Source organism: Cicer arietinum, chromosome 1 (genome assembly GCF_000331145.2).
Source record: "Cicer arietinum cultivar CDC Frontier isolate Library 1 chromosome 1, Cicar.CDCFrontier_v2.0, whole genome shotgun sequence".
NCBI classification, from domain to species: domain Eukaryota; kingdom Viridiplantae; phylum Streptophyta; class Magnoliopsida; order Fabales; family Fabaceae; genus Cicer; species Cicer arietinum.
The window spans coordinates 9,103,166-9,128,206 of NC_021160.2; the positions used below are offsets into that span (position 1 = coordinate 9,103,166).

A 25,041-nucleotide genomic window follows, 5' to 3' on the forward strand; every position below is an offset into this window, starting at 1 on the left:
CAACCACATAGAAATCTAACACCCTCATTTAAGTTTAGGTACGAATTACTAACTAATAATTAGCCTACTAATTATGTGACTTCTTTGCATTTTCGGCAATCAATTAGTTGAAGAATTAAATATTGTCATCTGCTAAAATATAATAGTAGAAATGATTTTAATAAAATTCGTAATATAGTTAAAATCACAAGATCCTTAATTGATGGCAATTGTTGATGACTTCATCTATAAATACAATGACCACCATTGCATTTTGAAGTAAAAGTTCGACATCTTCTGGACTTAATCTTGTTGTAGTTTGTAAGTAAGGAAGAATATGGATGGCGTGACATTCACGGCAGAGTTGAGTAGCAGTGTTGAGGCAGGGAGGATGTTCAAGGCTTTGGTCCTTGATGGTCCAAATCTCATCCCCAAAATTATGCCTCTCGCTGTTAACAGTATTCAACTTCTTGAAGGCAATGGAGGCCCCGGAAGCATTCAAGAGATAACAATTACTGAAGGCTAGTTGCATCATTAATTTTCACTTTATTCCACTTTTATTATTATTATTAAGAATTATGTTATTTAATACGGATTAAATCTTTTAAAAAACATAAAAATAAGTTGTTAATTTATTTATTAGAGACTGATCAAAGAATAATATCTATATTTAGTGGAAAACATCAAGAAATTATACGGCAAACATGATTCTTTTATATTTTACACTTGAAATTATAACTCTATCATTGTCAATTCAATAAATATATGGCAAAATAAAAGTTTCGTTAATAACTCACATTAATCGCGTAATTGTTTCAAGTGTACAAAAGAGTATAGGTTAAGAGCTCTTAACCTACAAGAGTAATTTTTCTAGAAAGTGTCGTCTATCATTTTTAAGAGTTTGCGGTGACTTTTAAGTATTGGTTCACATTAGATGGTCTATTGTAAAACTCTGGGTTAATACCGGATTCCAATTGTTATTTTTCCTTCAATGTAGGTGCCAACATCAAACACGTGAAGCATAGAATTGATGCAATAGACAAAGAGAATTTGACATTTAACTATGCAGTGATCGAGGGGCACGGTAAACCGGAAATGCTTGAATCAATTTTGTATGAGATCAAGATTGAACCAAGTCCGGAGGGTGGTTGCAAGATCAAGAATGTTATCAAGTATCATCTTAAACAAGAGGTTGAAATCAAAGAAGATGATTTCAAGGATGCTATGGAGGAAGCATTGATTGTTCTTAAGATAGTTGATGCCTATCTTCTGGCAAATCCAGAAGCCTATGCTTGAAGTGATCTTATGAGGCACACCTAATGTGCATATTTACATTATATTATGATGATGTATTTACAGTTTTTATGCTATAGTTTACTTTGAAGTTAAGTATGATATGGCTAATAATAAGACTTAAATGCGTTGGTTGTTTTATTGAGGCTTGACAATTAAAGTACAACAAGATTATTGTATCTAAATCAGAGTCAGTTAATTACGAAGCGTGTGTTTGAAAAATCTAATAAATATGATTTTTTTTGTCTTAATAATAAATATGATTTTAAATAATATTGATTCCGTCTAAGTGATCTATTCTTATTCTACATGATTATTTTATGTTTTGATGTGTTCTCTACTTTATTGTTGAGTATGAGATTTTTTTTTAATTCAAATGTTATATGAGAGAAAATTATGATATGTATCGAGGTAAATGTAAATTTGTGAAATAGTCAAATAGTTTCTTAAATTAAATTAAAAGTATTAGTCAATTTAATTTATTTTTCAAACACCATCACAATTTTAAAATTATATATTTGCCTTGATGCAATATATATGAGAGTATAAAAAAAATGTAAACCTTTTAATTGGTTTCGATGAACATTTCCTAAAGAGATATTTTGAATGAAGAGATCAAATTGACTAATGTTGATTAAATTATGAAACTCCATTGCTATTTAAAAAAAATGTGAGAAACTGAGTTGCCCACTACTTCTCCTTCTATCTATTATAAGTGTTATTTTAAACGATGGACATTTCTTTTAAAAATTGATTAGTTGCGTTCATATATTGTATATTAAAATAATGTGTAAAATTGTATTCATAGTAATAGTAATGAATTAATATTTTTTGGGTCTGGTAATAGTAATGAAATATTAGGTAGACTATATAGTAATATGAGGATATTATAAAATGCTTATTATTATAAATGTTGTCTTATTATTCTAAAATGATAAATAATTTCAGCAGAAAAAATATTCCAAACATGACAAGTATAGAAATACTTTAGTTCAATTAGATATTTAGATTTGCCATGTTTTTTTATGAAATGCACAATTTACCATCTAAGATAGGGAATTGGACTGTATTCACTGTCTCTACACCTACTCAATCACATCTGAATTGTTTGATTAAAATTGATAAGTTCAGATTTTATTGTGGATTTTTATCTATATTTTAAATTTAAAAATTAAATTTAAAATATAAATCATTTAATTTTGAAGGAACGGTTCAAATGTAACTGATATTAAAATTGTAATAATAAGCAATTCAAATTTGCAGTTTATTGTTGGCCAACATATAAATAAACATATTACATCTCTCTCGAATTGAACCAATGACAAAGAATAACACTTTGCATAGTTTATTGGGTGTAAAGAGTAACACTTTTCAGCAAAAAGAAATAAATTCAAACCAATGAAATTCGTACAAGTTGATTTGGTTTTCATTTTGCTTGTTTTTATGACTATACTAAACCAAACTAAATCAATGATACACAAGTTGGTTCGATTGAGTGATTGGGTTTGCAAAATTTTTTTTTATTTTTTTGGCCAAATCGGAAATAATTTAGAATACCCATTTAAAAACAAAATATGCAAGTGCGTGATAGAGAAGAGATCTAAAGATGGATAGACACGGTTGAGACGAAGATGAGTGGGTGGCAGCGTTCCACGAATAGTGATAGAGAGAAATAAAGACAATATAGACTCCAAAGAGAAATGAACGACAGTGAACTTCAGGATTTTTTGGGATGAGGATGATAACTTTGATGACTCACTGAGTGAGAAGATGTATGGTTTAGGACTTTCGCTGGTTGACTAAAATGAAAAAAATGGGTTGCATTGAGTTATTGGATCTGATGTCCCCTTCACTTTACTAAGTGCTATTATAACACTATATTTATTGTGTTAAGTCTAGAATTTAACCGGTGAAATTATTAATTTAATAATAATTTAAAAATAAAATAAGTAGTTTCAAACTTGATTAAATAAAGAATGGGCACTAGAGTAATTAACGAAGAACAAAGAGGGAATTTTCACTATACTTTCTTAAATATATTTTTTCTTTTCATTTTCTCATAAACACTTTCCCCTTCTCATTCTCGTTCCCATGAAGTTCCAGTTCCAAATCTCCAAACCCCCATTTCCTTTACTTTTTCAAATCCTTCAAACTCAAAAGCTTCTTAGGATTCTTTAAAAATGTTTGTAAACATTGCATGTCCAAATATGTCCCCTACACTCTTAGAAATTAGACTTGATCAATGAAGCAGAGGAGAACAACCAAAAACTGAAGAATTTGAGCCAAAGCGGCAATCCAACAAAAATGGAGCTCAAAAACCAATTTAATCAGAACATCATTTTCTCTTTTAACACAAAAAGTGAATTTTTTACATTAAGTTTTTTTCGTTTTTTTATCATGAAGATTGGGGGATAAAATCATTTTTTGTTTTCTTAAATAAATTATGAACAGATTTGGAAAAAAGTAAATGAAAGAAATTTGTGGGAGTGAGTGGGAAAAAAAAGTGATTAAGCATATATGGAATTTTCATAAATCGTTTTTAAGTGATGTTTGATGACATGCATGTTGTGAAATCTGATTGTATGTTGTTCTAAAATCAATTTATGTGTTAAAATGATTTAATTAGATGTTAATACCTTGTTTAACAGTTAGTATGTTTGTCAAGCACAAATGATGCTCGTTATGTTGCTGTCTCTGATATGTAATTTTTTCTCTTTGGTAAAATATCATCAACATGTTGCCTTTGGTCCAATTTTTACATTTGATTCCAGCTTTGAATCAGGGACTTATAATTATTTTATATGAGTTAAATTGTGTCTCCTTAAGCTGTTGGGAATATGATGTATGCATGGCGTAACATCTCATTCATATAAATTCATGGCATTAATGGTTCAAGTCATGATCGGATGTTAATGGGGTTGTTTTATGCATGAAATAATAGGTAAAAGAAGAACAATCAAGATGCTGGTTGGGCTGTGGCCAATCCAACTTTGCCATTCAGGTTCAATTATTTTGGTGATTCATATCAAAACAATTGGACAACTTTTTCATACTCTAAGGAAAAGTTTCAATCATGTATTTCAATGATTTCTAAATTAGAACTATGTGTAAATTGACACAATTTTATGAAAGTCTTTTATTGCATAAAGAGCATATAATTTCATGTTTTCTAAGTCTCACGGAGAGAAATATTTTTATTACTCTTCCCCTTACTGGGATTTGTTTTTCACCCCATTTTTTTATAAAATTTAGCAGCTGAGGATAGTTTTGGAGGAACTTGAGGTTGAAGGAGTAATTTAGTTCTTAATTTTTAGCCACAGTGTAGTAGTGTTTGATGTATTCAAAGTTTATGTAAAAGTTAAGCTCAAAGACTTGGTTAATTCATTGTATCTTATGAATCAGTTTCAAACAATTGTAAACTATAATTCTATATGTAGTTCAATTGCCTAAATTTGATTCTTGTTTAATTTCTTACTTGTCTCTATATTATTGGGATGTATGGATTATAATGTCATAGTCTAGATGTTTGGTATTATGTCTTGCAGTTATAGACTTATGGTATAATTTTTTTATATATATAATACAAACAATGTTGATTTGGTTCAGTTTAAATTAATTTTATAAATTAAAATTCGATAACCAAATCAATCATCTTTAATTTACATTGATTTGAGTTGTATTTTTATTCGAACCAAAAAATAATGGGTAATTTTAGAGTTAATTTGATTTAAATTGGATTCAAAAGGCTTAAAAAGATGAATAATACCTTGTCATGCGATTCAAATTTCAAACTATCCATGTGGTAGGTAAAGCTCTATATATTCTCATTTGTACGAATTCAAATTTACAACTAATTAAAATGTTTGCCTACACAAATAATTAAAATGTTAGTAATGACTTAATATTTTTTGGCAAGTAATGACTTAATTCTACAAATAGCCGCCTATGGTTGTCGTATAAGTTTGATTAATACAATTATTTAGAAATTTGAAATTAAAAATTATTTATCAGCCACTAAAATTGAACATCTTCGAATAAATAAATAAAATTCCCTTTCTTAACTACCAAAAAAATGTCCATTTTTCAAAACCGCAAACTAATTAAAATATTTTCTGTTTCCATAAAAAAGGGACCATTCCCACGAACCTACATCACATATAGACTATAAAAGACCAAAAAACTCTCCCTTAGAATATATCCAACAATATTCACAAATTTGATTAATTTTCTGAAGTTTCGTTAATATCTATTTACACACCTCACTGATCATGGGAGTCACAACCTTCACACATGATTATTCTTCCCCTATTGCCCCATCACGCATGTTCAAGGCTTTAATTACTGACTCTAGCAATTTGCTTCCAAAACTCTTACCTCAATTTATAAAAGATGTCAATTTAATTCAAGGAAACGGAGAACCTGGAACCATCGAACAAGTTAACTTTGCCAAAGGTTAGTATTAGGAAAAATCCAAATTCTATTACTAAGTTTAATGCGCGAATATAAATAATGTGTGACCCAATAAATAATTAATTTTTGATACTATATTAAGTTTCTTTATATTAAGCTGAATTCATCTTTATAAAATTAATATAAAGATGAATTAATTTAATATAAAAAATTAATAATTAGTAAAAAAAAATCTTTCAAAGGGAGTTAAATTATTATTTTTTTCTTTTCTAGTTGAATAACTTCTTACTTGTATGTTTCATTTTTATTTATGCAGCTAGTCCTTTCAAATATTTGAAAAACAGAATTGATATGATTGATAATGATAACTTGGTTTGCAACTACACTATGATTGAAGGAGATCCATTAGGTGACAAGTTTGAGTCAATTGCTTATGAGGTTAAGTTTGAAGCTATTAGTGATGGAGGTTGTCTTTGTAAAATGATTAGCAAATACAATGCAATTGGGGAGTTTGAAGTCAAAGAGGAAGAAATAAAAGAAGGAAGAGAAAGCTCTATTGGAATATGCAAAGTTGTGGAAGCCTACTTGATGGAGAATCCACAAGTCTATGTTTAATTAATTATTCTTTGTTCATTTGATTTTTGTCAAGTATATATATATACACACACATCTTATTTAAAGATGAAATACAAATTTATTCAATTTTTGAAATGTTAGTGTGAAGTGTCCACCAAAATATAGGGACAATTTGAATTTGTAAGTGTTGAAGTCCTTAGCCATCAAGGACCCGCGTTGTGGTTTGGTAAAATATTCACTTATTCAATAACAAAGAATTTTATTTGGACAAAGAATTGGAAATTCATTCATCTTTTTTGTGATTCACTAGATGATGCTTTGATATTAGTTATCCAGCCAGGGCAGAGCCATATTATAACTATTTTCAATGTTGTATTGGAATGCACAACGTTATGAACCAAAAAGGAGGGTGTTGATAGTGATGGTCACTTGGCACACCCTTCCTTTCTTCAAAACTTTATGGTGCATGATTATTAATTGTATGCTGTTCATGTGGGTTAAATGATTCAAGAGAGAAAGGGGGTTAGGCTGATCCATAATTAATTGGTAGTATTAATGGATGCTTCCTCCCCTCCCTTTTTAATATAAGTATTCATTAATTTTTTTAATTAAAAAATATAGCGTAAAAGCATCATATGTTTATTTATTTATTTGATTATAGAAAAAATGGTAAAAGAATTTGTACACAACTATGAGGTATTGGTTTGAATTTGAACATAAGTATCAAGCCCAATAATTTTAGTATTTTGTGAGTTAAAATTACAGATAAAGTATAATATATCTACCTAGATATCTCCACTATATATTTGCGACATCACACCCATTTAAAAAATTATTAGATAATGAATTTAATGTGTCTATTTTATATATAGATTATCCTAAAATTACATTGTATTGATATTGTATCTAACTTTAATTTTTATTTTCTAAAATAAGTTAGTAGTATTAATAAGGTGTATGTAATAATAATAATAATAATAATAATAATAATAATAATAATAATAATAATAATAATTATTATTATTATTATTATTATAATAATAATAAAGATGATAATAATAATAATAATAATAATAATATTAATAATAATAATAATAATATGCATCCATTAATTTGAAAAATAATTTATATTTAAAGATAATTTATATTATAAATTATATATTAAATATCTTTTTTCTTTTGCAACAGGATTATATAAATATCTTATACAAGATTAAATATATTTTTAATCCTTATAAAAGTTCAACATCTCAATTTTAGTCCCTGTAAAATAAAAATATAACATTATATTTTGAAACGAAACATGTTTAATTGTATTTCAAATTAAAAAAATTGAATGATTTTTTGCTAGCATGTTTAAAATATTATTAAAGGTTCATCACAAAAGTTTATAATTTTTTAACCTATGCTGAATCTAATATGAGTTTTTAAATGTGAAAAACTAAAGACAAAAGTGACAAAAATATAGACTTATAAATCGAATTTTAAACTCTTTTATGTGGATAATTTTTTTTATATAATGTTATAAACATGTCTTGAAAAATTCATTAAAAAATATATGTTAGTTAAACAACATAGACTTAAATTGCATGCATGATAATTTTGTAGGGACTAAAGTTGAATTGTTGAAATTTTATAAAAACTAAAAATATATTTAACACATATCTTATATTATTAAACTACCCATCATTGACAGCTAGGACTACTAGGGTCTCTAATCTCATTGGCTCCCCTTGCTTTGGTCTCTCAGTGTCTGTGTCAGTCCAGCATAGTGCTTTAGTCTTTGGTGTTTCTTTTGATCTCTACGCATTTCATTGCTCCATCGAAAATTCTCTATGCCCCTACCGTACTCTAGCTTGGTAGTTTTCCAAAGAAAACAACATAAAGACAATTACCTATGAAGCACAGATACAGATATCGGACACACGTTTACATTTACACGTCAACACCGGTAACAATTTAAGAAGATGATTTAATTGAAAGTATTCAATGTACTAATAAACATAAATAAAGGGTCTAATCTTATGAGGAGGATTCACGCATTACAATGATTAAGAGTTTGGAAAATGTTTGAAAGCGGTAGAGTAGAAAGATGACACACAGTTGAATAGTTTTAGAGAATTGTGATGAAAAAATGACATTTTCATAAAGTCATCACATTTGCTAACAAGCTTTCCATATTTTTTAACTCTTTCACACAACTCTTCATTTTCAGACACATAAACCTTTGATTTTTTAGATTTAGAAATCTTGTCCATACATGGCACACATCCTTTTTTATTAGGTTCTTGTACTTGATAAAATATGTCATCCTCCTAAGACATAGAACCTTGTGTATTTTGGGTTGATTGAGATGTTTCAACCTCGTTACTATGCTTGTTTAGGTCTTCCTATAAAATAAAATAAAAAACATTAATGAAACACCTAATATGCATTGCAACTTCTTTCTACAGATATGTGATTAGTGTCAACACCTAATGCAAACTAACACATTCAAATTAATATGCAGCATGAAGAGTGCCAACTTCTTCTGATACATTCAAAATAAGTTCAATTTCAAAATAAAGATTGTGCAATTAGTATGATTAACAAAGCAACTCAGACACAATCTTATAGTGCCACAAAGTTACATGCAAATGATAATCAAGCCATAAAAAAAAAATTGATGAACACAAACAACAGAACTCAAATCCAGCCATTAATAGAAGCCACAAGTATCCTTCAGACATAACATTTTTTCTAAAATTGATGTATTTGTTAGGGCTACCTTGACACGGACCTCATAATTAACTACCGCTTTAAAAGTAGATTGCTCTAAAATTTAATTGATATTCCATTATAAACCGTAGTTCTTACGAATAAACTTAAAACTTCATGTTAATAATTTGAGTAGTCCCTTAACTCTGTTGATAATTATCCTAATACATGCAAATATATCACTTTGATTTATAATATTATACTAATCAAGTCCTTGTTTTTATTTTTCGTAAGGCCTATAACTCCTGTTAAGAACTTAGTGAATATAATACCATCCTAGTAAGTATCAAAATTAGCAAGCAACAAAAGCACACAAAGAGATAACAAATTAATCATAGAGATAACAAATTAATCTTTAAGAGCGAATATATATAATATTAATTGCATATATGAATAAAAGAAACCACAGACAAGTTTTAGTGTTGGACAGTATGAACCTTTTACATCTGTATGATTATTTGCATTAAAGAAACAAAAGCACACAAAGAAGTTTGTAATTGTGAGTTAATAATCAGGCTTCTTGAGTGACTTCAATAATGTCATCGAAGAGGTAAAAGCCCTGGACATCTGTTTGCTCAACAACTTGTTCATCAGACATATTTCTACGCTCTTTGCCGTGGAATTCGATTGAGATATTTGCGATGCAGCCATCAGAATCATCACTCTCCTCCAACTTTATTTTGTATGAAATCCTCTCCGTCATGGTTTCGTCGAAATCTGTCCCCCCAACTACGCTGTATCCATATTTCTTCTCAGCCTCGTCGATTTCATCAACTTTGAGCACCACATTCTTCGAGATTATACCCTCTACAAAAATAACAATCATTAAGTAAATATAAAAAATAAAAAAAAAATCTGAAAAGTTGAAAAGTTAATGTATCTGATGGACGGACCGACCGACCTTGAGGTTTCTTAATTACGTTGAGGAGGGTACCAGGGCTTCCATCTCCTTGAAGGGTTTGAACTCTCAAGATGATCTGATCCAGCTTTGGGATGACATGAAAAGCATTTCTTTTAACATCTCTGAAGAGTTTATCCAGAGGGACAAAAGTTAGGCGTTCCACCTGGAAACTATGAACAAAGGCCATGATTTGAGTGAGGATGATGATGATGATTAATGGAGAATGAGTATGAGTAAGAGTAAGAGAGGTATCCCATATTTATTTATTTATAATTATATAGATAGACAAAGATGGAGTGTACAGGTTGGATTAGGTCAAAATTGTCAACATGCCACTTCTTTTTCTTAATGTAAGTAACATTTCTTCTACCTCTTTTCCTCTTCGATCACGCGGCTCATCATTACTCCAAACGCGTAAATACATAAATTCATTTTTAAATACTTTATATTTACATTTTTATTTTTAAATACTAACATGCATGTGACATGTTTATTGAATTTTTTCGTCACTCTATTTATAATTTTAGGGATTAATTTGTTAATTCACTTTACTCTAAATGTAAAACCTAATGAAAATTTTAGCCTGTACGGAATTCTTTTTTATTTTCTATTGTGTTATTTTAAAAACTAAAATCAGTTTTAGTTGTGTTTTGAATTTTGAATTCTATATTTTAATTTTTAGTTGAATTTTAGTTTTAATTTTATTTAAATTAGATCACTCTATTTAACTCACCAAATATAAAAAATATTGACACGTAAAAATAATTAAAAATAAAATAATAAAAATAAGTTAGTGTATTTTTGGATATATAAGTATAACCCAATTATGTCTCATTATTTATTATGAAAATAAGGACGAGGTGGGTGGTGGTCATTGGTGATGATAATGGTTGTTGGAGTGCTACTTATGTTTACTAATAGTAATATGTTAATTTTAAAATTAAAATAAAGAATTATAAAATCTATTTTTTTTATTTTAAATTTTTTTAAAATGTTTCAAATTCAAGTATCATAACCAACTCAATTTTATTTTATCCAGACAAATTTTAATTTTGAAATTGACTTTTAAAACTCAAAACTAAAAATTCACAAGATCCTGAAGAGACCTTTATTTAGAAAGTTGAAATTAATTCAAAGTTTAATTAATTCAAATAGTGAAGTAATAAATACGGTTCAAATGACATTGTAAAAGATAGACCATAATTATTTGTTTTTTATTGGTGTTATCCGGAAGAATACGTCTAGGCACATTTCAAATTTAAATTTAAATTTTATGCTTTAGAAATACACATTCGGACGTATCAATATGAATATCGAAGTATACATCATAAATTTAGAACAGTGACAATGTCTTCAAAACAAGTTTAGAGTGACTATCAATTTCGTTGTTTGAGTGATAGTTTGTAATAAAATAATTGAAGCAGAAAACTAAAGTAATATTGCAAAAAAATAGTCACACATCAAGAAAGAGAGACGGGAGGAAGGGAGGTATTCTTTAAATGTGATATAGTTGCTAAAGAAATAAAAAAAATATGTATAAAGAAAACAGTCTGAACGAATGTTCAAAGAATAATTTGTGAGTTTTTTTTATTGTCATTATTAATAAAGGTTTGTAGTTGAGTTTATCAAAAACTATGTATTTAGACCATGATTCATATCTAATCTTTGTAATAATTTAAAAGAAAGGAAAACAAGAGATAATACATATATTTTTATATCACTCCAATATACTCTTGAAGTAATAAGATTGAGAAAATACTTTCAATAATATTATAAAAATTAATAATATTTATGATTGAACAAAATAATAGTGGTTGATTAACAACGTGAAACATCACATCATCATAACAAGCTTGAATAATATTAGTTGCATATATGAATGAAAGTATAAACAGCCATGATTTTATTATAATTAATGAGAGCGTCTTCTACTTCCACGTATCCCAAATTTATAGACAATTTATAGTGGGAGAGTAGCTGCAGGGTTATAAGTGGAGATTCTTTTTTGCTTTGTTCACAACATGCCCTTCTTTTTATTAATTAATTAATTAATTAAACACATACATCATTAGTTCTTCTAACACCGCTGTAATCTACCAAAGCTACATCAGTGCGTGAGGCCCCTAATTCTTTTCCTTTACAATCACTCCCTGCGCTGAAAGTTCTTTACTTCAATAAACTTGAAATTCCAAGCTTAATTAACTCAAATTGTGAATAAATTTTTGGTATAGACCCTTTGGTATTAACCTATCGAGACCCAACAAAAATGGGTACCAAAAAGTATTCTTCTTGTTTAAGAAATCTTCAACAACAAGGTTATAGTGGTTCAAACAAAAATGTCAAAACCAAGACTTGAACCTAGTCCATGAGTGGAAAACTCAAGCTAAAGTTACCACTAAAGGAACCAATCGAATGTTAATATTGTTAAAATATATTATAGATATTTGTTAAACAACTCACCCACACTACAATACTATCCAACATTCGCCACTGTCCGCATTTTTCCACAAAAATCTATTATGAGCAGAGTAAATCTATTTTGATTGGATGTGGATGCGAGTTTCTTTTGAAATTAAAATTTGTGGGCGGAGTCAAGTTTTTGAGTGTTGATATACACCTCACTTCCGCCACCAAAATATCATTGTCATTTTTAAAATATATATATATATATATATATATATATATATATTTTAAATATTAAAAAGTATAGTCTCCTCTTTATAGGAAATATTATTTTGATATTTTTTTAGTTTTATTAATATATAATAAATCACTATTTTATTATATTGATTATAATAAATATGATTTTTAAATTTATTATTTTATATATGAATGGATGCAGAGCAGTGAAATCCGAACTTTGTCGCAGTCTGTGATGGAGACTTAAATTCTAATTTGATAAGAATTGACGACAAGTGCGGATTTTCTCCAACTAGTCGAATGCGAGGGTGGGAAAGGCAAAACTCATATAGACCCCGCTCTGTTCCATTGTCATGCTTATAGAGGGTGGTTGCTCACGTCATATGACGTGATAAATACACATGTTCCAATGATTAAAGATGGAGGGTTGTTGCCTTTGAAGACAACTGGAAGGATAAAATCTAATAATTTATTATAAAAATTATATCAAGTGATTTAAATTATTGGAAATTGCACTTGAGAGTGGTTCATGAGTTATATATATGAAATGTCGTAACTTAATGATAGTGCCTCTTAAATTATGCATATGAAATGTCATACTTTTCATTTACATTATTATAGTGACAATAAATACTAAATACATAATGTATTCTTGATGATAGAAAGTTTATAGATAGGTTTTTGACCCCTTCTTGCTCAATTTTTCTATATACACCATCTATAGTAGGAAAGTCAAAGCTTGGAAGAATAAATTTGAAGTTATTTTCTCTTTGCAACAATGGTTAGATATAATTATTTTATGGGTCTAATCTATTCTACATTTGATTGACTAATGTTTCTATTTTGACTAGATTTTAGTAAATTTCTTACATTTCTTATCAGAGTCATATTTACCTCGCCCTTGTTGTGTCTTTAGTTTTTCCAATTTATGGTATTTTATGATTTGATTTGGATTATGAATTTTAGATCATTTTATTTTGAAATATCATAGGTAATCTTTATTCATTTATTTTCTATGTGAATGAAACTCATAAAACGAATTGGGTCGCAAAACCAGTTCAAAACATGTCAAAGTGACTTTAAGTTCTTTTTTTCTTATCAACATTGGGTGTTGGAACCTATGGATAAGTTTTTTAGAGCCTTAGAGATAGTTTTACGGTGAGGTGTGTATTTTAAATGAATCCCAATCCTTTTATTTTATATAATGGTTGTTATTTGTCCCTCTCATAATAAAAATCACTCTCATTTATATGTCTATATATAAAAGGGACATTTATTGGAGTTTGTGGAACTGTGTTCGGCGGTAGCATAAAAACTACATAGATTCGACCCATGTAAGCCAATGTAGTTGATATGGTTTTTAACCATTAATGGGATGCAAGCAATGCTTGTTTAATGTATTTTTTTTTTTTATAATTTCATATTTATACATTTCTATTTGTTTTCCTTTTCTAGTTTCTTTGAGTTTGAATAATTAAATTGAAATAAATTTATTTTATGAATACTTAATCCTATGTTTTAATTATGTAACTAAACGTTAACCCGCGCATTGCACGGATATATTTTAATTTATTTAACTTAAGTGAATCTTTTTAAAAAACTAATATGAAGTTTTATATCACAAATGTCAAATGATTATTGATAAAATAGTTATATCAATAATATAAGAGACACGTATAAATAGTCAAATTATATTTTAGGGTAAACAAAAGAGATATATGTACTCTAATTCAGAATAAGTTGAAGAAATTTATCGTGTTATTAAGTTCAATATTATATATTCTGAAAAGATGTATATAATTGCTAGTAAATAAGTAGATGCCTGAAAATGTGAAGTTGATTAAGTAAATGACGCATAAACGAAAATGTAAAGTTGATTAATGCAAAAAAAAAAAAAAACATATTGAGTGGTAATGTGAAATTAATGTGAAAGATGTTAGGCAAATATTATGAAATAATAATGTGAAATTAATTTAGAAAATTTTGAGTAAATGTTATAAAATAATATTTAAAGTATTGATATAGTATAAGATAGTGGATGATGCTATTAACTTCAATATTAACCATGTGTAATTAATCATATAATCAAATTGCGTCTACCAATTTTTTAATGTCAATTTTTGTGTTAAAATAACAACTCTTGTTGATATTGTTATATAATAAAAACATGGTAGATGAACATCAATACCAATGAACTAATTATTATTTTTATTTTTTGAATATTTTTATAAATAAACTCTTTATAAAAAAGTGTAAGACATTATATACATTCACTAATATTTAAAAAGTAAACATTAAATAAAAAAATTATTTAAACGATAAATACATCTTAAAAATCACAATTTTTCTTATAAATAAAATTTAAAAAATATCTAAATATTTTTAAGTAATTAATACTAAATATAGTATTAAGATTTGTATCTTGATTTATTAATTTAAAAAGAATAGAAAGAGAAAAATCAATTTTCTTTGCACAATCATTTATACCTAAATCACAATGATTCACACCTTGATAGAATTCTACATATTTAAAAAGAGAGATGAATATGATTAAATTTCTCATATAATATAGTTTTGTCACGTAGTAAAAATTTCAAATATTTTCATCACATACTGACTGATAGAGGAATAACACAAACTGTATTTTATTCAACATAAAACCCTATTGTAGTACACAAACCAAGACAACCTTTTAATTTAGGCTTAATTGCAGTTTTAGTTCCTATATTTTAGCTGAATCGTGAAAGTAGTCCCCCCATTTATTTCTCCCCAATTTTGGTCCCTCAAACATAATTTTGGTCCAAAACTTGGTGAAAGTTTTATTTTTTTTACATTTATTTAATTCACACCATGCTTCAAGACCAAAAAACTACATCACATATTGACTATAAAAGACCAAAAAACTCTCCCTTAGAATATATCCAACAATATTCACAAATTTGATTAATTTTCTGAAGTTTCTTTAATATCTATTTACACACCTCACTGATCATGGGAGTCACAACCTTCACACATGATTATTCTTCCCCTATTGCCCCATCACGCATGTTCAAGGCTTTAATTACTGACTCTAGCAATTTGCTTCCAAAACTCTTACCTCAATTTATAAAAGATGTCAATTTAATTCAAGGAAACGGAGAACCTGGAACCATCGACCAAGTTAACTTTGCCAAAGGTTAGTATCAGGAAAAATCCAAATTCTATTACTAAGTTTAATGCGCGAATATAAATAATGTGTGACCCAATAAATAAATAATTTTTAATACTATATTAAGTTTCTTTATATTAAGCCGAATTCATCTTTATAAAGATGAATTAATTTAATATAAAAAGTTAATAATTAGTAAAAAAAAAAATCTTTCAAGGGGAGTTAAATTATTATTTTTTTCTTTTCTAGTTGAATAACTTCCTACTTGTATGTTTCATTTTTATTTATGCAGCTAGTCCTTTCAAATATTTGAAAAACAGAATTGATATGATTGATAATGATAACTTGGTTTGCAATTACACTATGATTGAAGGAGATCCATTAGGTGACAAGTTTGAGTCAATTGCTTATGAGGTTAAGTTTGAAGCTATTAGTGATGGAGGTTGTCTTTGTAAAATGATTAGCAAATACAATGCTATTGGGGAGTTTGAAGTCAAAGAGGAAGAAATAAAAGAAGGAAGAGAAAGCTCTATTGGAATATGCAAAGTTGTGGAAGCCTACTTGATGGAGAATCCACAAGTCTATGTTTAATTAATTATTCTTTGTTCATTTGATTTTTGTCAAGTATATATATATATATACACACATCTTATTTAAAGATGAAATACAAATTTATTCAATTTTTGAAATGTTAGTGTGAAGTGTCCACCAAAATATAGCGTAAAAGCATCATATGTTTATTTATTTATTTGGTTATAGATAAAATGGTAAAAGAATTTGTACACGACTATGAAGTATCGGCTCCAGATTTTTGTATTACTTCTCACAAGTTATTAGTTTTAAAGAAGCTTTACATTACCTGAGAAGTTAAATCACAAAGCTTATCAATTGTTCATAGAATAGAACTCATAATGCTCAAGCAATGACCTAATAGTAAAGCATTCATAAAACTTGAATCAACATAGTGTAAGAGGAACACTCACTTTGTTGCGAAGCGCGTGTCTGAGATTTGGATGATGGGAGAGACCTTGAAAGTTCTCTCATTTCATAGCCAAACACAGTAGAAAGCTTGCCCTTAGCCTCATTGATGACAAAACTAGGAAGGTTACGCTGATGATAATTCTTTGTAATGAGCTGAGTTAGTTCATCTCTCTTAATTGGGCACCCAGAATTTTGATGGGTTTTGAAAAGCATGTAGCGGATTACTTCTCCAACAAGCTTATCCTTTTCCTAAATACCAAATCAAAATCAAACTGCCATTGTTCCCATAAAAGATTTGACTTTTTAAGAGGAAGAAGGAACACACCTCCTTTGAAATGCCGAATTGGGAGAAATCTTCCCCATTGTTCGCCATCCTGCAAGCATTGTTGAGATAAATTTTAAAATTGGTTTTATAAATTGGGAAAGAAGTCATGAACGTGGTGCAAAAACAAAAATGACGGTGGAAAGTCGAAAACTGCGTTAAGTTTTTCTTTCCATTCAAATTGGGATATTATTCCTTGGTGCGAAACAAATTAGGGTTCATCAATGTAGGCATGGCAATGGAGCAGATCAGGGGTGAATTATATTCTCCCTTCCCTGTCCCCACCCCAACAGAAACTATCAAAAACAATAATCAATTAATCACAACAAACAAACAAAAACCAATGTGTCCAAGAAATTTCCAAACAGACATCGGACACATTTACATTTACACGTCAACACCGGTAACAATTTAAAAGATGATTTAATTGAAAGTAATCAATGTACTAATAAACATAAATAAAGGGTCTAATCTTATGAGGAGGATTCACGCATTACAATGATTAAGAGTTTGAAAAATGTTTGAAAGCGGTAGAGCAGAAAGATGACACACAGTTGAATAGTTTTAGAGAATTGTGATGAAAAAATGACATTTTCATAAAGTCAATCACATTTGCTAACAAGTTTTCCATATTTTTTTAACTCTTTCACACAACTCTTCATTTTCAGACGCATAAACTTTTGATTTTTTAGATTTATAAATCTTGTCCATACATGGCATACATCCTTTTTTATTAGGTTCTTGTACTTGATAAAATATATCATCCTCCTAAGACATAGAACCTTGTATATTTTAGGTTTATTGAGATGTTTCAACCCCATTACTATACTTGTTTAAGTCTTCCTATAAAATAAAATAAAAAAAATTAATAAAACACCTAATATGCATTGCCACCTCTTTCTACAAATATGTGATTAGTGTCAACACCTAATGCAAACTAACACATTCAAATTAATATGCAGCATGAAGAGTGCCAACTTCTTCTGATACATTCAAAATAAGTTCAATTTCAAAATAAAGATTGTGCAATTAGTACGATTAACAAAGCAACTCAGACACAATCTTATAGTGCCACAAACTTACATGCTAATGATAATCAAGCCATAAAAAAAAAAAAAATAATGAACACAAACAACAGAACTCAAATCCAGCCATTAATAGAAGCCACAAGTATCCTTCAGACCTAACATTTCTCTAAAATTGATGTATTTGTTAGGGCTACCTTGACACGGACCTCATAATTAACTACCGCTTTAAAAGTAGATTGCTCTAAAATATAATTGATGCTCCATTATAAACCGTAGTTCTTACGAATAAACTTAAAACTTCATGTTAATAATTTGAGTAGTCCCTTAACTCTGTTGATAATTATCCTAATTCAGATAGGTATCCCAATTGAGATACAAGTTGAAAAATAGGTATCAAAAGTGAAGAATTCAGTAACTATAGATTTAAATGAAATGATAAACAAAAAAAGAAAATAGCAAACTGGATATCTTTGAGTTGAGTTTACGCAATACCTAATTCAGAATAGGTTCCTGTTAGTTTGTCTTTACTGCAGAATCAGTTCCATCAATTGTTCCCAATCAATGAAAAACGGAAACCTAGAACGAAATATTCAATGAAAAACGGAAACCTAGAACGAAATATTGGCATAAACATAGAGGAAAAAATGTACCTTCAGGAGATAACAAGTCCTCTCATCCCTCATCCCTCCCTCCAAAAATCATAGAGATAACAAATTAATCTTTAAGAGCGAATATATATAATATTTATTGCATATATGAATAAAAGAAACCACAGACAAGTTTTACTGTTGGACAGTATGAACGTGTTACATCTGTATGATTATTTGCATTAAAGAAACAAAAGCACACAAAGAAGTTTGTAATTGTGAGTTAATAATCAGCATTCTTCATTCTTCAGTGAGATTAATAATGTGATCGAAGAGGTAAAAGCCCTGGACATTTGTTTGCTCATCAATTTGTTCATCAGACATATTTCTACGCTCTCTGCCGTGGAATTCGACTGAGATATTTGCGATGCAGCCATCACAATCATCATTCTCCTCCAACTTTATTTTGTATGAAATCCTCTCCGTCATGGTTTCGTCGAAATCTGTCCCACCAACTACGCTGTATCCATATTTCTTCTCAGCCTCGTCAATTTCATCAACTTTGAGCACCACATTCTTCGAGATTATACCCTCTACAAAAATAACAATCATTAAAAGAAAAATATAAAAAAAATATCTGAAAAGTTAATGGATCTGATGGACCGACCGACTGACCGACCTTGAGGTTTCTTAATTATGTTGAGGAGGGTACCAGGGCCTCCATCTCCTTGAAGGGTTTGAACTCTCAAGATGATTTGATCCAGTTTTGGGATGACATGAAAAGCATTTCTTTTAATATCTCTGAAGAGTTTATCCAGAGGGACAAAAGTTAGGCGTTCCACCTGGAAACTATGAACAAAGGCCATGATTTGAGTGAGGATGATGATGATGATTAATGGAGAATGAGTATGAGTAAGAGTAAGAGAGGTATCCCATATTTATTTATTTATAATTATATAGATAGACAAAGATGGAGTGTACAGGTTGGATTAGGTCAAAATTGTCAACATGCCACTTCTTTTTCTTAATGTAAGTAACATTTCTTCTACCTCTTTTCCTCTTCGATCACGCGGCTCATCATTACTCCAAACGCGTAAATACATAAATTCATTTTTAAATACTTTATATTTACATTTTTATTTTTAAATACTAACATGCATGTGACATGTTTATTGAATTTTTTCGTCACTCTATTTATAATTTTAGGGATTAATTTGTTAATTCACTTTACTCTAAATGTAAAACCTAATGAAAATTTTAGCCTGTACGGAATTCTTTTTTATTTTCTATTGTGTTATTTTAAAAACTAAAATCAGTTTTAGTTGTGTTTTTAATTTTGAGTTCTATATTTCAATTTTTAGTTGAATTTTAGTTTTAATTTTATTTAAATTAGATCACTCTATTTAAATCACTAAATATAAAAAATATTGACATTTAAAAATAACTAAAAATAAATTGATGTATTTATTTTGTGGATACATAAGTATAACTCAATTATATCTCATTATTTATTATGAAAATAAGGACAAGGTGAGTGGTGGCATTGGTGATGGCAATGGTTGTTGGAGTACTAGCTATATTTACTAATAGTGATATGTTAATTTTAAAATAAAAACAAAGATTTTTAAATTTTATAAGCTTTCATGAAATTTTAATTTTTTTTTAAAATATTTGAAATTCAAGTAAAATAATTAACTCAATCTTATTTTATCTAAACAAATTTTAATTTTGAAATTGACTTTTAAAACTCAAAACTAAAAATTCACAACATCCTGAAGAGACCTTTATTTAGAAATTTGAAATTAATTCAAAGTTTAATTAATTGAAATTGTGAAGTAATAAATACGGTTCAAATGACATTGTAAAAGATAGACCATAATCATTATTTTTTTATTGGTGTTATCCGGAAGAATACAGCTAGCACATTTCAAATTTAAATTTTATGCTTTAGAAATACACATTCGGACGTATCAATATGAATATAGAAGAAGTATACATCATAAATTTAGAACAGTGACAATGTCTCCATTGTGATGTCCATTCTATATTTTACAAAAAAACAAGTTTAGAGTGACTATCTATTTAGTTGTTTGAGTGATAGTTTGTAATAAAATAATTGAAGCAGGAAACTAAAGTAATATTGCACAAAAATAGTCACACAACAAGAAAGAGAGACGTGAGGAAGGGAGGTATTCTTTAAATGTGATATAGTTGCTAAAGAAATAAAAAAAATATGTATAAAGAAAACAGTCTGAACGAATGTTCAAAGAATAATTTCTGAGTTTTTTTATTGTCATTATTAATAAAGATTTGTAGTTGAGTTTCTAAAAAACGTATTTAGATCATAATTAATATCTAATCTTTGTAATAATTTAAAAGAAAAGAAAACAAGAGATAATACATATATTTTTATATCACTCCAATATACTCTTGAAGTAACAAGATTGAGAAAATACTTTCAATAATATTATAAAAATTAATAATATTTATAATTGAACAAAATAATAGTGGCTGATTAAGAACGTGAAACATCACATCATCATAACAAGCTTGAATGCATATATGAATGAAAGTATAAACAGCCATGATTTTATTATAATTAATGAGAGCGTCTTCTACTTCCACGTATCCCAAATTTATATGCCCTTCTTTTTATTTATTAATTAATTAATTAAACACATACATCATTAGTTCTTCTAACACCGCTGTAATCTACCAAAGCGACATCAGTGCGTGGGGCCCCTAATTCTTTTCCTTTACAATCACCCACATGCGCCGAAAGTTCTTTACTTCAATAAACTTGAAATTCCAAGCTTAATTAACTCAAATTGTGAATAAATTTTTGGTATAGACCCTTTGGTATTAACCTATCGAGACCCAACAAAAATGGGTACCAAAAAGTATTCTTCTTGTTTAAGAAATCTTCAACAACAAGGTTATAGTGGTTCAAACAAAAATGTCAAAACCAAAGACTTGAACCTAGTCCATGAGTGGAAAACTCAAGCTAAAGTTACCACTAAAGGAACCAATCGAATGTTAATATTGGTAAAATATATTATAGATATTTGTTAAACAACTCACCCACACTACAATACTATCCAACATTCGCCACTGTCCGCATTTTTCCACAAAAATCTATTATGAGTAGAGTAAATCTATTTTGATTGGATGTGGGTGTGAGTTTTTTTTGAAATTAAAATTTGTGGGCGCGGTCGAGTTTATGAGTGTTGATATACACCTCACCTCCGCCACCGAAATATCATTGTCATTTTTAAATTTTATATATATATATATATTTTAAATATTAAAAAGTATAGTCTCCTCTTTATAGGAAATATTATTTTGATATTTTTTTAGTTTGATTAATATATAATAAATCACTATTTTATTATATTGATCATAATAAATATGATTTTTAAATTTATTATTTTATATATGAATAGATGCAGAGCAGTGAAATCCGAACTTTGTCGCAGACTGTGATGGAGACTTAAATTTCTAATTTGATAAGAATCGACGACAAGTGCGGATTTTCTCCAACTAGTCGAATGCGAGGGTGAGAAAGACAAAACTCATATAGACCCCGCTCTGTTCCATTGTCATGCTTATAGAGGGTGGTTGCTCACGTCATATGACGTGATAAATACACATGTTCCAATGATTAAAGATGGAGGGTTGTTGCCTTTGAAAGACTACTGGAAGGGTAAAATCTAATAATTTATTATAAAAATTATATCAAGTGATTTAAATTATTGAAAATTGCACTTGACAGTGGTTCATGAGTTATATATATGAAATGTCGTAACTTAATGATAGTGCCTCTTAAATTATGCATATGAAATGTCATACTTTTCATTTACATTATTATAGTGACAATAAATACTAAATACATAATGTATTCTTGATGATAGAAAGTTTATAGATAGGTTTTTGGCCCCTTCTTGCTCAATTTTTCTATATACACCATCTATAGTAGGAAAGTCAAAGCTTGGAAGAATAAATTTGAAGTTATTTTCTCTTTGCAACAATGGTTAGATATAATTATTTTATGGGTCTAATCTATTCTACATTTGATTGACTAATGTTTCTATTTTGACTAGATTTTAGTAAATTTCTTACATTTCTTATCAGAGTCATATTTACCTCGCCCTTGTTGTGTCTTTAGTTTTTCCAATTTATGGTATTTTATGATTTGATTTGGATTATGAATTTTAGATCATTTTATTTTGAAATATCATAGGTAATCTTTATTCATTTATTTTCTATGTGAATGAAACTCATAAAACGAATTGGGTCGCAAAACCAGTTCAAAACATGTCAAAGTGACTTTAAGTTCTTTTTTTTTCTTATCAACATTGGGTGTTGGAACCTATGGATAAGTTTTTTAGAGCCTTAGAGATAGTTTTACGGTGTGCTGTGTATTTTAAATGAATCCAATCCTTTATTTTATATAATGGTTGTTATTTGTCCCTCTCATAATAAAAATCCCTCTCATTTATATGTCCTATGTATATAAAAGGGACATTTATTGGAGTTTGTGGAACTTGAACTCCGGTGTTCGGCGGTAGCATAAAAACTACATAGATTCGACCCATGTAAGCCAATGTAGTTGATATGGTTTTTAACCATTAATGGGATGCAAGCAATGCTTGTTTAATGTATCTTTTTTTTATAATTTCATATTTATACATTTCTATTTGTTTTCCTTTTCTAGTTTCTTTGAGTTTGAATAATTAAATTGAAATAAATTTATTTTATGAATACTTAATCATATGTTTTAATTATGTAACTAAACGTTAACCCGCGCATTGCGCGGATATATTTTAATTTATTTAACTTAAGTGAATCTTTTTAAAAAATTAATATGAAGTTTTATATCACAAATGTCAAATGATTATTGATAAAATAGTTATATCAATAATATAAGAGACACGTATAAATAGTCAAATTATATTTTAGAGTAAACAAAAGAGATATATGTGTTCTAATTCAGAATAAGTTAAAGAAATTTATCGTATTATTAAGTTCAATATTATATATTCTGAAAGGATGTATATAATTGCTAGTAAATAAGTAGATGCCTGAAAATGTGAAATTGATTAAGTAAATGACGCATAAACGAAAATGTAAAGTTGATTAATGCAAAAAAAAAAAAAACATATTGAGTGGTAATGTGAAATTAATGTGAAAGATGTTAGACAAATATTATGAAATAATAATGCGAAATTAATTTAAAATTTTTTGAGTAAATGTTATAAAATAATATTTAAATTATTGATATAGTATAAGATAGTGGATGATGCTATTAACTTCAATATTAACCATGTGTAATTAATCATATAATCAAATTGCGTCAACCAATTTTTTAATGTCAATTTTTGTGTTAAAATAACAACTCTTGTTGATATTGTTATATAATAAAAACATGGTAGATGAACATCAATACCAATGAACTAATTATTATTTTTATTTTTTGAATATTTTTATAAATAAACTCTTTATAAAAAAGTGTAAGACATTATATACATTCACTAATATTTAAAAAGTAAACATTAAATAAAAAAAATTATTTAAACGATAAATACATCTTAAAAATCACAATTTTTCTTATAAATAAAATTTAAAAAATATCTAAATATTTTTAAGTAATTAATACCAAATATAGTATTAAGATTCGTATCTTGATTTATTAATCTAAAAAGAATAGAAAGAGAAAAATCAATTTTCTTTGCACAATCATTTATACCTAAATCACAATGATTCACACCTTGATAGAATTCTACATATTTAAAAAGAGAGATGAATATGATTAAATTTCTCATATAATATAGTTTTGTCACGTAGTAAAAATTTCAAATATTTTCATCACATACTGACTGATAGAGGAATAACACAAACTGTATTTTATTCAACATAAAACCCTATTGTAGTACACAAACCAAGACAACCTTTTAATTTAGGCTTGATTGCAGTTTTAGTCCCTATATTTTAGCTGAATCGTGAAAGTAGTCCCCCCATTTTATTTCTCCACAATTTTGGTCCCTCAAACATAATTTTGGTCCAAAACTTGATGAAAGTTTTTTTTTTTTTGCATTTATTTAAGTCACACCATGCTTCAAGATCTCATTTGCAACAATTGTACTTGAAGTCTATGATCATAAACGGTGTAGTACGGTTTTAAAAAATGAAATTGCATCAAGTTTTGGACCAAAATTCTGTTTGAGGACAAAAAATGGGAGGACTACTTTCACGATTCAGCTAAAATCAGAGGGTTAAAACTGCAATTAAGCCTTTAATTTATAAGCATTCTATTCTCAACATTCAATATTTAAGCATATAATTTTGTATCTATTACCATCGGAGTTGATATATGAGAACAAACCAAACTCTTATAATATATTAAATTTGAGTTTAAATAT

General features: G+C 28.1%; 2 protein-coding genes and 1 pseudogene across 6 annotated transcripts; 1 reads left to right on the forward strand and 2 right to left on the reverse strand.

Annotated features, from left to right (window-relative positions):
• Positions 1 to 240: 240 nt before the first annotated feature.
• On the forward strand, positions 241 to 6,543 carry LOC101501418 (uncharacterized; annotated as a pseudogene).
• Positions 6,544 to 9,383: 2,840 nt separating this feature from the next.
• On the reverse strand, positions 9,384 to 10,170 carry LOC101502062 (protein LlR18B-like). The gene is made up of 2 exons (XM_004487754.4): positions 9,917 to 10,170; positions 9,384 to 9,822 (listed from the first exon to the last, which is right to left on the reverse strand). The coding sequence occupies exons 1-2, from the start codon at positions 10,101 to 10,103 to the stop codon at positions 9,527 to 9,529; spliced, it is 483 nt and encodes a 160-aa protein (XP_004487811.1). The 5' UTR covers positions 10,104 to 10,170; the 3' UTR covers positions 9,384 to 9,526.
• Positions 10,171 to 15,174: 5,004 nt separating this feature from the next.
• On the reverse strand, positions 15,175 to 19,561 carry LOC101502695 (protein LlR18B-like). Of its 5 annotated transcripts, none has more exons than XM_012718068.3 (6): positions 19,302 to 19,561; positions 18,686 to 19,215; positions 18,528 to 18,611; positions 17,011 to 17,059; positions 16,688 to 16,934; positions 15,175 to 15,698 (listed from the first exon to the last, which is right to left on the reverse strand). In XM_012718068.3, the coding sequence occupies exons 4-6, from the start codon at positions 17,056 to 17,058 to the stop codon at positions 15,682 to 15,684; spliced, it is 312 nt and encodes a 103-aa protein (XP_012573522.2). In that variant the 5' UTR covers position 17,059; positions 18,528 to 18,611; positions 18,686 to 19,215; positions 19,302 to 19,561; the 3' UTR covers positions 15,175 to 15,681. The 5 variants fall into 5 exon arrangements, with proteins under 5 accessions (XP_012573522.2, XP_027188032.2, XP_027188031.2 ...); XM_027332231.2 differs by having other exon boundaries at positions 15,175 to 16,563; XM_027332230.2 differs by lacking the exons at positions 18,686 to 19,215; positions 19,302 to 19,561 and having other exon boundaries at positions 15,175 to 16,934; positions 18,528 to 18,679.
• Between the last annotated feature and the right edge of the window lie 5,480 nt (positions 19,562 to 25,041).